The sequence below is a fragment of the Mesitornis unicolor genome, unplaced genomic scaffold (genome assembly GCF_000695765.1).
Source record: "Mesitornis unicolor isolate BGI_N332 unplaced genomic scaffold, ASM69576v1 scaffold49053, whole genome shotgun sequence".
Lineage (NCBI taxonomy): Eukaryota > Metazoa > Chordata > Aves > Mesitornithiformes > Mesitornithidae > Mesitornis > Mesitornis unicolor.
In genome coordinates, this window is record NW_010177617.1 from 1 (window position 1) to 17,723 (window position 17,723).

The 17,723-nt window shown below is 42.2% G+C and overlaps 1 protein-coding gene across 1 annotated transcript; it reads left to right on the plus strand.

Annotated features, from left to right (window-relative positions):
• Positions 1-367: 367 nt before the first annotated feature.
• On the plus strand, positions 368-15,933 carry THBS1 (thrombospondin 1). The gene is made up of 21 exons (XM_010182147.1): positions 368-453; positions 1,205-1,782; positions 2,333-2,408; positions 2,657-2,853; positions 3,022-3,147; positions 4,685-4,778; positions 5,111-5,284; positions 5,660-5,836; positions 6,147-6,320; positions 6,494-6,621; positions 6,743-6,895; positions 7,434-7,652; positions 7,936-8,043; positions 8,426-8,585; positions 8,998-9,116; positions 11,193-11,427; positions 11,794-12,021; positions 12,178-12,449; positions 12,878-12,975; positions 13,086-13,225; positions 13,554-15,933. Exons 1-21 carry the CDS (start codon positions 387-389, stop codon positions 13,559-13,561), a joined length of 3,531 nt encoding a protein of 1,176 aa, XP_010180449.1. The 5' UTR covers positions 368-386; the 3' UTR covers positions 13,562-15,933.
• Positions 15,934-17,723: the final 1,790 nt, after the last annotated feature.

The following is a 17,723-nucleotide window of genomic DNA, read 5'->3' on the forward strand; positions in this document are numbered from 1 at the left end:
GGCAGCCTCCTACAGCTTTGCCCGGGACCTCCGCGCCGCCACCTCTGCTGTTCGCTCTCCCTCCCTCGCCGGAACTGTCGAGGGCTGCCCGAGGATATTAGTCGCCGGTGCCCGGAGGTGCGGGAGGCCGGCGCTGCCCGCCCGGATCGCTCTCCCTGAAGGTAAGTGCTGAAGCGGATCCCGCCGCGCTCTCTGTCCCCTCCGAGGGCTGCGATGGGCACCTGTCCTGTCCCCGCTGCTTCCCACTGCACAGCCCTCTTGTCTCCGGGGAGCCTCGGGGACTGCTAGTGTCGGCGCGCTGGGCGGTAGGTCCTGGGTGCGACGGCAGCGCGGTGACCTTCTTCCTTGTGCCTGTCCCCAGGCTGGTTCAGGGACAGACCTTTGCCATGGGGCCAACGACTGTTCTCTTCCTCCTCCTCATGCTCGGCGTCTCGGAGGCCAAGCGCACTGCAGGTAAGACTGGCTCTTTCCTGTGGAGCTGGCAGTTCTGGTACTAGGAGCAGTCTGGGAAGGGTTGGGAGGGGGGGAAGAAAAGAAAACAAAATCCACTTCTTGCTGTCTGTGTAGGTAACTGAAACTGTGCTTGGTGGTGAAGAGCTCCACAGCTTTCAATGAACAAAAACTTTTGAACCTGAGCATCAGCTAGGCGGGAATAGTAAATTTTCTCTAGTATGGAATTTGTGTAACCTTCAGACTTGCGAGCATTCCCTGTCCACCTCCACGTTGGGCAGAGGAAAAGGGGAACACGATGTAGGAACTGCCTGAAGAAGGAATGGGGCAGTAGGCTGCTGTTGTGGTGCTATAGAGAAGCTGCTGCTGTGCTTGCTGTCACCTTGCTGGACTGAGCAAGCTCACTTTGCTGTATCCTGGCATAGGAGTATTGCAGTCTGGGCTTGTGCTGTCTATTTCTCCTCTGCAAGAGCCTAATGAGGTGCCAGAACAGCTGCTACCTTTGTGTATCAGTCAGCGGGTACCTGGCACTCCTGTGCCGACTGGCTCCAGTACAAGAATGCACATGTACTGCTGCACAGCAGCTCCTGGTGGGACTCCCGTACCGTAGGAACTCCTGTCTGTGCTCTGATGTGAGGCACTGTACCTTGCACGGTATGCACCACGAGCAAGTGTTAGGCAGTCCAGGGAGTTATGCAGTTACTCAGCCTCCTCTTGTCTCTTGCTAATGGTGCTTGTTCTGATCTCTCTGCAGAGTCCAGGAGTGATGATAACAGCGTCTTCGATCTCTTTGAACTCATTGGTTTCATTCGGAAGGGAGCTGGGCGCCGGGCACCCGGGGTGCACCTGGTGAAGGGACCAGAATCCTCCAGCCCTGCTTACCGCATTGAAGATGCCAGTCGCATCCCTGCTATCCCTGACTCCAAGTTTCAAGACTTACTAGATGCCATCCATGCTGAGAAGGGCTTCATCCTCCTGGCCACTCTTCGGCAAGCCAAGAAGAGTAGAGGCACACTGCTGTCTGTGGAGCAGAAAGATGGTTCTGGTCATGTCTTCAGTCTAGTATCAAATGGCAAGGCAGGCACCCTGGACCTGAGCCTTTCTGGTGATGGCAAGCAGCAGTTGGTGTCAGTAGAGGATGCATTGCTAGCTACAGGACACTGGAAGAATATCACCCTGTTTGTGCAGGAGGACCGGGCTCAGCTCTATGTGGGGTGTGAGAAAATGGAGAATGCTGAACTGGACATCCCTATCCAGAACATCTTCACTAGGGACCTGGCCAGCAGTGCCAGGCTCCGTATCGCCAAAGGGGGAGTCAATGACAACTTCCAGGTAAGACTTACAGTTACGTTTTTGCTTAGTATTTCCAGTCATCTGCCTTGAAGGTGCATTAGCTACTAAACCAGCCTAAATTGCTACAAAGACACGGGTAGTAGGGAGAAAGAGTTTCACTGTATAGTTTGTGTGCACTTGATATGGACCACCTCTAAACCTCCTGAACTTTAATAATGGAGTTTTAAGAGTGAAGCATTAGATTTGCAGGAATAGAACTTTCTGCAGCAATAAGAACCACTGAAGCTTCCAAACAGGTAGTTGTAGCTTCATCACTTAGCTTCTTATATGAGATTCAGAAATTCTTCTGTTTTTTTCCTTCCTGCTTGGAGAGTTGCCAGCCTCTTGTGGTCAGGGATGAGAATGATAGGCAGCAGAGCTTGTTATCAAGGAGAATAAAGTAACATGTTTCCCTTTGCCATCTGTCTGTCATGAAATTCCTCTTAATGATCTTATGTGACCTTGAGTGCCTACGAGCTTTCTCCATGCAGGTTGTACTTCTTTCCCTTGCAGTTGCTGCAAGTAGCTGTAATTCTTCCTCTGTCCACAGGGACTGCTGCAGAATGTGCGTTTTGTGTTTGGAACAACTCTGGAAACTATCCTGAGGAACAAAGGCTGCTCCAGCTGTAAGTTTGCAATCTTCTGAATCCAATGACCTATTAAAAATAAGATTCCTCATTACACTAGAAAGACAAGTTGAAACAGAACTCAGAAGTATGCTGACATGCAAATCCATGTTGCATAAGAAATAAGATTATATTTCTGCAGGCACCCTGATGAATCTGGTGGCAGCTGTTTAGCAGGTGTTAGCCTGGAATGATAAATGCACCTGGTACAATATGCATTTACTTTATGTGGTTTTTTTGTCTCTTAGCCACAAGTGCAATCATTACTTTGGACAACCCCATCAATGGTTCCAGCCCAGCTATCCGCACTAATTATATTGGGCATAAAACAAAGGACATCCAAGCGGTCTGCGGCTTTTCCTGTGATGAACTAACAAATATGTTTGTGGAACTGCAAGGGCTCAGGTCCATGGTTACAACACTTCAAGACAGAGTTCGCAAAGTGGTGAGTGTTCGTTAAATTCATGGTACCTTTTGTTACCTGACACTTAATGAATGAAGTATAACCTGCCTTTACTCTAGACTTCTGTGGAAAAGAGTGTCTTCTGTATTAACTTCTAAATACCTTCTCTCTGCTTCTCTCCCCTGTCCCCCTTCCTGCTCCCCCTTTAAGACTGAAGAAAATGAACTGATCGCGAAAGTGGTCCAGATCACTCCCGGAGTATGCATTCATAATGGCATCTTGCACAAAAATAAAGAAGAGTGGACTATTGACAGCTGCACTGAATGTACCTGCCAGGTAAGATTCCTCACATTCATAAATGCTCTGTATGTACATTCATGAGTTGAAATTAACAGGTATTTCTAAATGACGTTCTTTGTTAGAGTGAATCCTACATACTACTGTAGCCAGAAAATTAGTTTACTTCATCCTACTACATCTCTGGTACAAATGCAGCTTTCATACAGTGTTACAACAGCAGTATTTTAGAAAATGATACAAAACATCACTCTGATACAGCTGATAACACACTTAATTTGGGGAATGCCTGTATTCTTTACATAAGCCCATGTGTAAACTAAAAGTTAGCATTAGTAGAAAAAATGAATAGTACTATCAGCTTTGCTTCCTGAAGTACTTCAGATCTACCTTCTGTCCTCAGCAAAACTCTTGCTGGCTTAGTAGGAAAAGGCATTGTAGTACTCTGTAAAGACTCTTAACAAACTTATGGGGTTTTTCTTTATCTAACAAATACTTCTGGCTGTGTCCTATCAGCTGTTACAGATTATATGGACAACAATCCCTTTCAGATTTCAGTTTAGTTGTTTAAATCCCAGGATCACCTAGCAAGATATTTATGCTTTGTGTTCCACTTATGTGGAATGTTGTAAAAGTACACCAAAATATGCAGTTTCAGAGTTTCTTTAAACTTACTGCTTGCTCCCTTTAACTGTAAATATACCTTAGTGAACGCATCTTGGAGTACCAGTCTACCAAAGAGCGAGTTAACTAGCCTGCCTCTGTTTAGAAACCAAAGGCTGAGTATCCACATGTGTGCATCTCACATGGCATCTCAAGGCATCTCGCCGAGTTCTGCATCTGCTTGTTGTATAGGTCTCTACACCTTTTGTCTTGTAGTCAGCAAATGATACTGTGACTTCTGCATTTGCCTCTTTCCTACCAACCCTCTTACTCAACGTTAGCTGTAATTCCCTTAATGTAGTCATTTTTTTGAGGAGACTAAAATAGTAATCATGAGAGCATCCTTGTAACCAAGCTGCTACCTTCAAGAAGCAAAACTACAGGCTGCCTTTTAGATCTCATTGAGATTGGAGGTGGGTGTTCTTACCCTGCCTGCTTGGCTTAAAGATCAAAGACCTCTAAGTATAAGTTATAGATTTCATGGCTTTTGAGCAGAGTCCACTAAACTCATTCTATCTGTACCATATAATCAGCTTAAATCCATATTAACTGAAAAGAAAGTTGGCTTCTCATTCTTGTTTCATTCCCTTGAAGTCTGACCTTATACTGTGGGTATCACATGATAGTCTTTTACTCTAGCCAGCATCTGGTAGCTACTCTTGATCAACTTCTGCAAAACCACAATACTTCTTCTCTTGACTGAAAAATAATGGGTGAGAATGGGAACGAGATGTAGTTTAACTAAAACTAGCTGGGACTACCCTTGGGTTGTATTAGCCCTAAATACAAGCGTCTCTGCTTTAGCTATGCTGTTGAGCCTTTAACTGCTTCAGAAAAGATCCCTGTCATTAACCAGACTCCAGACATTGTTTATATTCCGCTTGCTTATTGCAGTTCTCACAATTCTTTACAGAACTCTGCCACTATATGCCGGAAAGTGTCCTGTCCTCTCATGCCATGTTCCAATGCCACTGTGCCTGATGGGGAGTGCTGCCCCCGATGCTGGCGTAAGTACTTAATAACTTCTACTTAATAACGCTTCCATAGCAGTTAGCTTCATCTAGCTAGATCCGTGCTACTCTAAAGCATACCACAACCGGATATAGACTTGCACCACTGGACTAAGGTTATAGTGTAATGCCTCTTTGAGGTTAATCACTTAAGTGATGCATGTGAGCACTGAACATTTGAGTTCATGGCTTTTTATCTTGTACAAGACAGGAAGATGCATGTGGCTCTTGACAACAGTTGTGTCCTCTTTTGTGGAGAGAGGGATGGGAGAAAAGACTATGGAAAAACACGTACTTGGAGTCTTACTCAGAACTGTATCCCTCTGCAGCTAGTGACTATGCAGATGATGGATGGTCTCCTTGGTCTGAATGGACTTCATGTTCTGTGACCTGTGGGAATGGGATTCAGCAGAGAGGGCGATCCTGTGACAGTCTCAATAACCGCTGTGAAGGGTCCTCTGTACAGACTCGGACTTGCCACCTTCAGGAATGTGATAAGAGATGTAAGTACTTAATCTATTCACACCGGTAATAAAACACGGACTGCTTTTATTGGCTTAGTGTTAACAACAAAGATTACCATCTCTGTCACTGGGAAGCAGCATTGGCTTCTAGCTTTAAGGACTTGTATCAATCAGGTAAAGGGAAGCAGATAAGTTAATGCAGCAAGTGGGCACTGCTCCCAGGACAAAATTTGAGGCCAGTTTAGGTATGCAGTTTCTCTAGTGACAAAGCAACTTGATCTGTGATGGTGCTGAGGCTACCCAATATATGTGGAGTCTCTGGTATAATTCTGGCACTGGTTATGTCCTAGATGCTGTGCAGCTGAAGTCTGTTCTCCAGAAACTCTACTAATAACAGACACCTCTCTTCTGTAGTTAAACAGGATGGTGGCTGGAGTCACTGGTCACCATGGTCATCATGTTCTGTCACTTGTGGCACGGGCATCATCACTAGAATTCGTCTGTGCAACTCTCCAGTACCACAGCTGAATGGCAAACCTTGTGAGGGTGAAGCAAGAGAAAACAAACCCTGCCAGAAGGATCCTTGCCCAAGTAAGTGTCCAAGTTGTAACTACTGTTTGGTAGCTTAAAGAATGAACTTCCCAAGTAGTTGCTACATAGTTTATTTCTAGTAATCTTCCCTCTTTAATCTTAAAGGTGGGCTAGGTGAAACTCACAGGTTAGTTTCAGATGAAACTAAGCTGTTTTCTATGGCTCTTCCATGAAGTCCTTTAATTCTGTCATGTCTAAACAATGTCTGAAGTGCTTTCACTATAAAAGTAATAGTCCTTAGTCAGGTAGAAACTAGTCGTATCACTGAATTTAAAGGTATACATGTCTTCTAACTTCTTTCTCCCTTTAGTTAATGGCAACTGGGGACCATGGTCTCCATGGGATGCTTGCACAGTGACATGTGGAGGAGGACTTCAAAAACGTAGCCGTCTCTGCAATAATCCTGAGCCTCAGTATGGTGGGAAGACTTGTGTAGGTGAAGCTAGAGGGACTCAGGTCTGCAACAAACAGGACTGTCCAATTGGTGAGTATTCATTTTCCTATAAACACCTGAAGGTTGTGGACAATCTTGATTAAAAATTGACATGTCTGTAAAACACAAGTGCTAGAAATTTAAATCAGTGTATCAGCCAAATACAGTACTGTAGCAGCATGGTAAGCACCCCTCACCTTAGCGCTTTCTCATTTGTTTCTCAGATGGGTGTCTCTCTAATCCCTGTTTTGCGGGGACTGCATGTACCAGCTCCCCTGATGGTTCCTGGAAGTGTGGTGCCTGTCCTGCTGGCTACCATGGTGATGGTATCCACTGCCAAGATATCGATGAGGTAAGATGACTGGAGTTTGCTCCTTGAAAGAGAGTGAAAGAAAATAGGAAGGAAGAATAAAATCTCAGTGTTTTATAATGCTAACTGTTGTTCTCCTCTATCTCAAACTCTTGTATTTCAGTGCAAAGAGGTTCCTGATGCCTGCTTTGTCTTCAGTGGAGTGCACCGATGTGAGAATACTGAACCTGGGTACAACTGTCTGCCTTGTCCACCACGTTTCACTGGGACACAGCCATTTGGTCGCAGCGTTGAGGATGCCATGGCTAACAAACAGGTATTGTCAGCTTAAGAACTGTTCTGGGTTATGAAATCTCACAGTTTCTTAAAAAAAAAAAAAAAAGAAAGCCTCTTTGCATTTCAGGGAAGAAGGACTTCGTGTATGTAATGAAAAAAATCCTCTGTGATTCATAACAGGAACATCAAGCAGTTTCTATAGGAGTTCAAAATTAGTTTTAAAAATCACCATCTTCCTCAGCCATGGAGGGCTTAGATGTTATACGTAATTTTAGGAGAGTAATTTGATCAGTGTTCACTTATGGTCCAACAATATGTGCCTTAAGAGATATTTTAGTGCTTGGTTCCATTTGAAAATAAAAAAGGTTTGAACAAGAAAAATAATAATCAGTGCTAAGACTGCTACTGGAATTGAGGAGTGGAAGATAGTAAAGTATGAGGCTTTTCTTTTGTTCTGATTAATGGATCTCTGATCAAAACAAGAATGTATTCTCCATGTTTTATTTGAACCTCTGGGGGAAAATGAGGGACAAAAAGATGATGTTTCCAGTGGATTTAGTTTCTGTGTGGTCTTCTAGGTCTGCAAGCCACGTAATCCATGCACTGATGGAACACATGACTGCAACAAGAATGCCAAATGCAATTACCTTGGCCACTTCAGTGACCCCATGTATCGCTGTGAATGTAAACCAGGCTATGCTGGCAATGGCATAATCTGTGGAGAAGACACTGACTTGGATGGATGGCCAAATGAGAACCTCGTTTGTGTTGCCAATGCCACTTACCACTGTAAAAAAGTAAGTTTATCCTGTTTTCCAGTCTGCTGTTATAACAGCCTGTCCATCTGAGAAATAAACAAAATGTTAGGTTTGAGGTATAAAGCACACCTCTCTCGGGTTAGAGCTGTTAAATTATCCTCTTTGCAAATAAAACTGGTAAAATATCCCTCTGTGTAGGGATATCATTGCCAAGGTATTGCTAGGAGGCTCTTGCTGTTGCCTAATTATTAGATATTACCTGCTAAAATCCCTCTTGTAATCGTGCAGGAGTAAACATATCTGTTTACTTTCTCCTTTCTAGGATAACTGCCCTAATCTGCCCAACTCTGGGCAGGAAGACTATGATAAGGATGGGATTGGTGATGCCTGTGACAGTGATGATGACGATGATGGTATTCCTGATGACCGGGTAAGACAACACAAAATAACAGACTTTGGTCGTGAAGCTCTCCCACTCCCCTTTCTAAGGCTGAGGTCTAGCCTCTGACCTTAATTTTAGGAGAGGACCATAGGAAATTGCTGGCACTGACAGTTATCCTAGAAACCTTTAGATATGCATAACTATGCAGAAAAACTTTCTGCAGCTGGTTGAGCTTTGGAAGTGAATCCTCATTTTCATTCAGCCATTCCTACACTCATGCAATTGGGTGTTTTGAGGTAGAAGCATTCCAGTTTTAACTGTTCCCTGCCTTTCATTTCTTCTTTCATACAGTGGTAAAAGCATAAGCAGAATCTGGTTGAAGCTTTGATTTGACTCTTTTTAAAGCTTGACTTCTTCCTCGCTCTTGCAGGACAACTGTCCATTCATCTACAACCCACAGCAGTATGACTATGACAGGGATGATGTTGGTGACCGCTGTGATAACTGCCCCTACAACCATAACCCTGATCAAACTGACACTGACAACAACGGAGAAGGAGATGCATGTGCAGTGGATATTGATGGAGATGGTAGGTGGTCTCTAATAATTCCTTTGGACAGTTTTCTAACCATGGATTGATGAAATGTACCCAATGTACCACTGATTTCCTACCAGAATTTCATCCATGAACACAGAAGTTCTCCTCTGGTGACTTCAGGACATAAAGACTACTGATGTAACAGTTATAGCTAATGGAAATGCACTTTGAAATATACGTCTTTTAACACAGTTAAATTCTAGCTCTGCTCTCACAAGCAGTAATAACAGAAGCATGCAGTGTAGAGCTAGTGATGACTCAAGTTTCAAGGATTTCAAATGCTGTTCAAAATGCTTTCAGAAATTTTTTCAAGAAATGTGTAGTGGCTTTATATGTGGTGACTTAGTCCTCTGCAGCATTTAGATGTCTCACTTTCATTCATGAACTCCCCTTAATTTTGCAGGGGTCCTTAATGAAAGGGACAACTGCCAGTATGTCTACAATGTAGACCAGAGGGACACAGACTTGGATGGTGTTGGAGATCAGTGTGATAACTGTCCACTGGAACACAACCCTGACCAGGTAGGGGATTTTCATTATATAAATACAAGACTGGTATTATAGAGTACGTTGTATATTGTAGAAAATACTTGAACAAGTTACAGCTTAATTTTGACTTGTCATAAATAATTCTTATTAATTTGCCAAATGGTGCCTTTATCAAATACCATGCCCTCACAGTTCAAAGAGCTGCTAGGTATTTTCTGAAAAGTAACTCTAGTGAAGCTGTGTGACACCACTGCGTGTACTCATCTCCTAAACATTTCTCAGTTTTGTCAGTTGTGATGATTCTCACAGTAAGGATATTAAATTCCTGGGAGCACTGTATGAAATCTAGGGAGGAAAGATCTACGTTCTTCACAGCCTGTAGTGTGGTGTTCACTTAAACACAGAGTTGTTGCATGTCTCTAAGGAACAGGTGTATTCTGACACTTTTAAAATTCCTCTTCATAAAAATCTGGAGGAAATCCAGCCTCTCACACAACTTACTGGTGCAAAAATGTTTCAAGGAAGAAGTAGGTAAAGCCTGTGCCATCCTGTCAAGTACAAGGCTGTAAGTTTAATAGCTTCAGGGACATAACTGGAATGTTTGAAGGATTGCAAATCAGTGGAATCTAGTGTAGTATGGTCATGTAGTCTAAAAGCAGTGTTACTTGAAGGATTTAAACAGATAATACAAAATTTCTTGGTCTTTGTCACTTGCTTTACTACTTCCCCTCCTCTCCACCCCCAATGGTGGAACGTGCCTGAAGATCATTTAAGGCAATGTTTCTCTTAACACTTTGAAATCTTAATATCACACAGAATCACAGAACGTTAGGGATGGGAAGGGACCTCAAAAGATCATCTAGTCCAATCCCCCTGCCGGAGCAGGAACACCTAGAGGAGGCTGCACAGGAAGGCGTCCAGGCGGGGTTTGAATGTCTCCAGAGAAGGAGACTCCACAACCTGTCTGGGCAGCCTGGTCCAGTGCTCTGTCACCCTCACTGAGAAGAAGTTTCTTCTCAAATTTAAGTGGAACCTCCTGTGTTCCAGCTTGTGCCCATTACCCCTTGTCCTATCATTGTTTGTCACCGAGAAGAGCCTGGCTCCATCCTCATGACGCTCACCCTTTAAATATTTATAAACATGAATGAGGTCTCCCCTCAGTCTCCTCTTCTGCAAACTAAAGAGACCCAGCTCCCTCAGCCGTTCCTCATAAGGGAGATGTTCCACTCCCTTAATCATCTTTGTAGCCCTACGCTGGACTCTCTCCAGCAGTTTCCTGTCCTTCTTGAACTGAGGGGCCCAGAACTGGACGCAATATTCCAGATGCAGTCTCAAATATAAGTCTCATAGTTTTTCAAACACTTTTCTAACCAAGTTCTAGAAGCAGAGATACTGGATTTCAAATGTCAGAATTAATAGCTATTCAAACTGTGTGGTATTCTACAGCAACAGCAGGGTCATCAACCAGTGTTGGTAAGACTACTAGACTGAGCCTTGAGGCAGCCTCAGGGATGACTGGATTGTTTTTCTTATTTCAGAAGCTGACTAAGCAAATGACTGGCTAAAATGTGACCAGCAAGCACAGCAGTTCATGCAGTCTTTGACCACTGAGGGAATAACTGTCTTGACTGAGTTAGGGGACATGAAGAGCATTATAGGCTTTTTATAATGTGGTGTGGAAGCTGTAAAACCAAGACTTCGTAGACTTTGTTTTAATGTGACAGTGCCTACTGGCTTGGTACAGAGTGGTGTTACCCTTATCTGGCCCTTGCAACCAGAGAGCTGCCAGAGAAGGTGGGAGGTAAAGTACCCTGTGTGCAGTATGGTAGACTAGTAACAGAAGAGTCACTTGGTAGAAGTGAGAAAAGTTGATGACCACACTGTTTTCTGCTGCTGTGAATTCAAATTAAAACCAGGGGGACACTAAAGCAGCCCAAAATAAGTTAGCATAGGCAGCTTTAGGTAAGCATATATTAATCCTAATACCTCACTATGTCTTTCTTGGCTCTTGCTAAAGCAAGCAGAAATTCCAATTAATTCTAGCTATTAAGATTCCTATTTCAGCCTTTTCTAAGCTTTTTAAAATATTCTTTTTTCCCCCTTTCTTAGGAAGATACTGATTCTGACCTCATAGGTGATCAGTGCGACAATAACCAGGACATCGATGAAGATGGCCATCAAAATAATCTTGATAACTGCCCCTACGTACCTAATGCCAATCAAGCTGACCATGACAAGGATGGGAAAGGTGATGCCTGTGACCATGATGATGACAATGATGGTATCCCTGATGACAAAGATAACTGCAGATTGGTTGCCAACCCAGATCAAGCTGACTCTGATGGTAAGATGGCCAGTATCATAGTAATATTTTAAGAGTATCTTTCAGTAGTTTGATGCTGTATTTTTTTTTCCACACTATTTAGTGTTGGACAGAACTTTCAAGTAACAAGAATGATAGAATATCTGTGCTGTTGTTATAGTGCTCCTCAGGAGTCCTTAAGGAGCAATGTAAAAATTGCCACATATTCAACTTAATAATAAGTCACTGTCAGGGAGGAGTAAAAAGGCATTCATACAGCAGCTTGTGGCTTCTGCAGTATCTGCCAGCAGTACCTGAGCAGTAGGAGATCTGCAATTAAGATTTCAAATCCAAGTTGGAATCAAACAACAACGGTGACATAATGGTGAAATTACTTATGTCCTGCAGGTGATGGACGTGGAGATGCTTGCAAAGATGACTTTGACCAAGACAGTGTGCCAGACATTGATGATATCTGCCCTGAAAATGTGGACATTAGTGAGACTGATTTCCGAAAATTCCAGATGATTCCCCTGGATCCAAAAGGAACATCCCAAAATGATCCAAACTGGGTTGTTCGTCACCAGGGTAAAGAACTGGTTCAGACAGTCAACTGTGACCCTGGCCTTGCAGTCGGTAAGGAGAAAATGTTAACTCTTAACAGGCATTACACTGTTGGGTTTGTTGTTTGGGGAGGGGGGAGGAAGAGGAGAACCTGAGAAACTATTAAGGAGTTGATTAAGAATCACAGAAGAGCAGCGCCTGAAACTTTCTCCTTTAATGCCCCCATAGGTTTTGATGAATTTAATGCTGTGGACTTCAGTGGCACCTTCTTCATCAACACAGAAAGGGATGATGATTATGCTGGCTTTGTGTTTGGTTACCAATCTAGCAGTCGTTTCTACGTTGTCATGTGGAAGCAGATCACTCAGTCTTACTGGGACTCCACACCAACCAAAGCTCAAGGTTACTCAGGTCTCTCCATCAAAGTTGTGAATTCCACCACTGGTCCAGGAGAACACCTTCGTAATGCTCTGTGGCACACAGGAAACACTCCTGGCCAGGTAAGAGTGACACTTTGATAACCCTGCTCTTCTGCACTGTAAGGCAGGCTGTTCTTTTAGCAAGTTAGACACTCACAAGGGGTCTGCACATGCTGATCTGAATGGTTTAGTCTCCTTAGCAAAGACCAATAACTTTGTAATTATCTCTAATAATTCAAAATATTGTATAAAATTAATGGGACTGCATACTCTGGACAGGCTTTCCAGCAATGGTGAGTCAACAGTTTCTGGAATAGTGGATTACATTCCTATTTAAGTATTTTAAAGTAAACTTTAATAGGGTTGATTTCAAAAGACCCCATTACAGACCTTAATGACTTACTTTAAGGCTTGACTGGTCATAGTGATGATTGTCAAGGCACCTTTGCATCAGAAATGTCTGTGTTATCTCAGAACTTTGGTTAAAAAAAACAAATACTCTTCCATAGGTGAGAACTTTGTGGCATGACCCTCGTCACATAGGCTGGAAAGACTTCACCGCATACAGGTGGCGTCTTAGCCACAGGCCAAAGACTGGCTACATCAGGTGAGCGTCATCCTTTTATCTTAAGTAATTATCACAAGAAAAGCAACTATCTGTAAAAATAAACCTAATGGAAGCTTGTCAGAGTTGGCTGACCTGTTGTCTCTTTGTAGAGTTGTAATGTATGAAGGGAAGAAAATCATGGCAGATTCAGGACCAATCTACGATAAAACCTATGCTGGTGGTCGGCTAGGATTATTTGTCTTCTCTCAAGAAATGGTGTTCTTCTCAGATCTTAAATACGAATGCAGAGGTAAGGAAGACATTGTATTGTGTCTGACATGCAAAAAAAACCCTGAATAACTTAAAAGTAAGCAAAGTAGAAAGTTGTCCATATATTGCACTCATGCAGTTCAGTGGAGATAAGTGCATATGACCAGTTCCAGGTGCCCTACTGTAACTTTGTTATGTGACAGTTAAATAGACTAGCTTCTGAAGTCTAACTCAAGAAAGTACCTAAGCACTTTCAGTTTTCTTTACCAGTATGTTCTTTACAAAAGTCTCTAGGGATTAATGTCTTGGACATAATCATGGATTATACAGAAATATTTAAATATCTTAAATTTTTTTCTTTTTCACAGATCCATAATCACAAGGTTATTGGATCCAGAGACTATTTAAAAATGCTGGTATTGCACCTTCTGAAACGTTTAGCCTTACAAATCCTGGGACCATTATATTATTCCTTCCTTGCTTCTTTCTGCATAAATGTGGACTCAAAACACATGACCTGCCTCAAGAGAATGCTTTTGAGAGAATGAAAGTGAGAACATACTTGGTATCTGACCTCTGCTGAAGTGGAAGGAAACAAACGTGTCTTGCAAAAGAGAATTGTCTTCACTGAACAAGCACACTTCTTTCAGTAGGAAAGACATTTGTTTGCTGTTTATCACAGTGCAGTGTTACTGCCTCTCTAACTGGAGGTCCCATGGAGTAGCATTTTATAAAAAGAACATCTTTGGATGTGCTGTGGACTACTTCAACTGAAGACCTTTCATTGTGTGGGGAAAAGGGGTATTGGGTGGGAGGGTGAACTCTTAAGTCTTTTTTTCATTATGGGGGAGAGGAATCTTTTTTAATGAGGGCTGTGCTACCTTGGTTTACATCTATTTAACTTGGAGAAATTACTATCGCTTTATATGTCAGATGAAAACACAGCCTTTTACTCTTATTTCTGGTGAGCTAGATCACCTGCTCTATTACACAGGACAAAACAGATATCCTAAAACTGGTTTCCACAGTGGGAGGGGAAAAGAGGATAAAAACTGGCACACTGGACCACACCAGCTTTGGGACAAACTGGGATTTACAATTAGATTCTGTTTTTTCCTGACTATATGCTGATCTTTCTTACATTTAAATGTTTTCTTTCAGATGCAGTGCCAGAAGGCACTGCCATTTCAGCTAGCACTGTGCTGTCCTTCACAAAACCAGCATGTGCCTCACTTTTTACAGTTAAAAAGGCACAAAATCAGTAGTGAAGAAAACATTTCTTTTCTACATGCCATAGACGCTTTAAACCCCCACTTCTTTGGAGGGGAGGGGAAGGGGCCTGTAGATAAAATACTGAAATTGTAAAATATTTATTTTTGCTTATCCTTGGTTTTATAATGACTGAGGGATTATTGATTAAAATAGCAAGAAATGCATCAAGACTATCCACCTAATCATCGTTATAAGTCTTCACGACTGTAAGATTGTAAATACAGGTTATTTATTAACTCTGTTCTATATTGAAACTAGATGGGGTTTAGTTGAGGAAAAAAAATCTTGTCCGGAGCAGATAGGGGTGATGTATTTGTTACAAAGAGCAATTTTCCCATAAAGGCTTTGAGGTGCAGGGAAAAGTGCCGGGGTGGGGAATGGGATGTTTGTTTTTCTCAGTCTGAGCTCAGTGGTGGCTTTTCCTTTCTTTGTGCCAAGGCCGTTGGTAGCCTAGCAGACAGCTGTTCTGCAGCGCTAAAACTGAAGTCCCTTCAGATGGTAGCAGCTCCTGTCTCTCAGCCGTAGTGCTGGAGACCAAGGAATGCCTCTCACCATCTTAGCGGGCCGTGGTGCTTTACCACAGGCCAGGGGGCCTGCCATAAATCCAGAATATCTGCCCTGAGGAGATTGCAGAGAGAGGCACAATGACCGCAACCAGCAACCGTTCAAACCGGCTATTTGTGCTGCTGCACACTGAGGATTGTAACTATCCTGTGCAGCTACAAAAGAAGGAGTTTTTCATGAAGTTTCAGACTTTCAGTTAGATAGAGTTTCAGGAGCTCCTTGCAAAAGAGGGAGAGGGCTTAATGTACATCAACAGAAGACTGTTTTCGTCAATAGAAGGGGCAGCATCCTTATACCTATAATATTTCCTCATCTTTTCAAAAAAAAAAAGGAAAACAAATGAGCACAGTGAAAGTTTTACATACAATTATTACCTCATTGTTGTGTGACTGAGAAAAACCTTTGGATTAAGCAGAGTTCAAATGTCTAACAAACTTTAAAGCTACTGTAGTATTAAAAAGTTAATGCTGTACATAGTCAAAATTTCTTTGCAGAAAATGTATTCCCAGTAACGAAATGGCATTGGGAAAAAAAAGTCAAATACAATTTCTAATGTTGTTTTATATTTTTTTCCTGTCATCTTGTATACCATTGCTTGTATTTTTATAAATTATTTTTCTCATTGCCATTGTAATAGTTAATCACGTAATTGTGTAGATACGCTATTTAAATAATTTATCATGAAATGCTACCTGTAGAGTTAGTATTTCTATTTTTATAAAATGTTTGCACACTGAACTGAAGATTTTTTTTGCTTCCCTCCTCCCGATGTTTTTGCTAGCATAATTTTCTAAGAACATGCTTTTTTGTAACATTTTTAAACATTTTCCATTTTAAAGTTGTATAAGTTGTACAATAAAGCTTCTTTCCATACAAAGAACAATAAACAAACAAGGACATTTATATTTATACCTTTGTGCTGTAGTATTAATTATTCATGTTTTGCAGTACTACTGTGGATCACGGATATGTTAACTTACAGCTCTGTACTCATCTCCAGTTTGGCTTCAAAGGAAGACATCTCTGCAATCCCTACATTAAAACTATGACAAGAGGGGCTGCACCTGAGCTTTCACCCCAGGTATCACAGCTTCTCCACCTGATGGCACTGCTGTGGTCAGGGAGCTCGGACAGCTGCCAAATTCTGTTCTGAAGGCTTCACTGAAGACACGCAGTACAAGTGTAGGCACAGCCATGCTGCCCTTGGTGAAGCCACAAGGCAAAATCCTCTTTGGGGGATTTCAGTCAGCCCCAGCCCACCATACCCACTATTTCTGTCACTAAATTTATGAGGACAGTCCTGTATATTTTATTTTATCCCTCTGAGAATAAGGAGAGAAAAAAGACAAGGACCTCCTAACCTGTTGCTTCCAAAGAATGAGTGGCTACTGAATTTCTGCCCTTGCCAGTCACAGGATTGTCTGCTTCACTTCTCAGAGCCGTGGCAGTCGATTGTGGGGGTACACTGTTGGTGTAGCCCATCTGATCTTACCCAGATCTACCGTACCAAATGTCCTGCAGTTCTGGTCTCAAACTCTCTTTGTGCCTCCCAGGGACACCAAGAGCCAGAACTACGAAAAACAAAGTTCTTACTTGGAGAAATCTCTTTTCTGTACCTGCAGGAAGTATGAGGTACTCTGGATTTAGAAAGCCAATTAGTTGTATGCACAGATATATCTACATATATCCATAGATAGATGTAAGTTTTAAAAAGATACCTGCTGCTGATGGGGAAGGTAGCCTCGGCAACCCATTCCAATTACCTTCTCTGAGCCCAAACCAAACCTTCATATTAATTTATTGCATGCATTTGTGTAGCTTCTATCAGTGTAGTATCTGAATTGGGGATGATACATGTCTTAAATAATAAAGAGAAGCCATATACCTTATGTTAACCCATCCATCCATCCACTTTTGGGTTGGGGAGTGTGACTACATCAGGACACAAGCAAGAGCTATACATGAGAGAAGTTAGGTCTGTACTTACCCAAGGAAACAACTGATAAAGGAAAATTAAGCAGGAAGAGCACGGAAAACAGCCACATTCTGTAGGGCAAAACTCAGGAGGTGAAGCCTCTGGGAAAACCGCTGTTCCCAGCTCCCTGGAGGCTCATCTGTGGGACACGTAAGTGTCCCAACTAACTCATGCCATTTCTAGTGTTTAAGGGTACTTGGCCAATATTTTTTGCATAAATAATCTTTGAGTTTCATGCTACTGCAGAGAGTGCAATATTTTCTTACCATAGCATGCTCTTCTCAGAGCCCATGCAAACACAGTAGCTTAAGTTTTCAAGTCATCATCTGCATCAAACCTATGTACAACAGGTGCAGCAGTTTTAACCTGTAGATATTTATAATTTATGGAGATGAAGACTGAGATCACTGTAGTAAGATCTGCATTGTAATGACTGCAGTGCACCTTTTACTGATATCACCATGATTTTGTAGTGAAGTCTGCAGGATGGTTGATATTGGTTGATTTTCAACATAAATTCTCCATAAATTTTGGTAAGGATTGCTGAGATTATAGAAGAGAGCATCTTAATGTAACCACAAGGTGATTTCTAGCTCTTATTTCTCATCTTTTCCAAGACAGAAAGAACACGTGCACAAAGTTGTATGACTATTTAAACAGAGTTTTGATGAAAGAGAACACATTAAAGTGTTTGGCAAGCAAAAGTCTTAGAGATAAAATCTTCTAT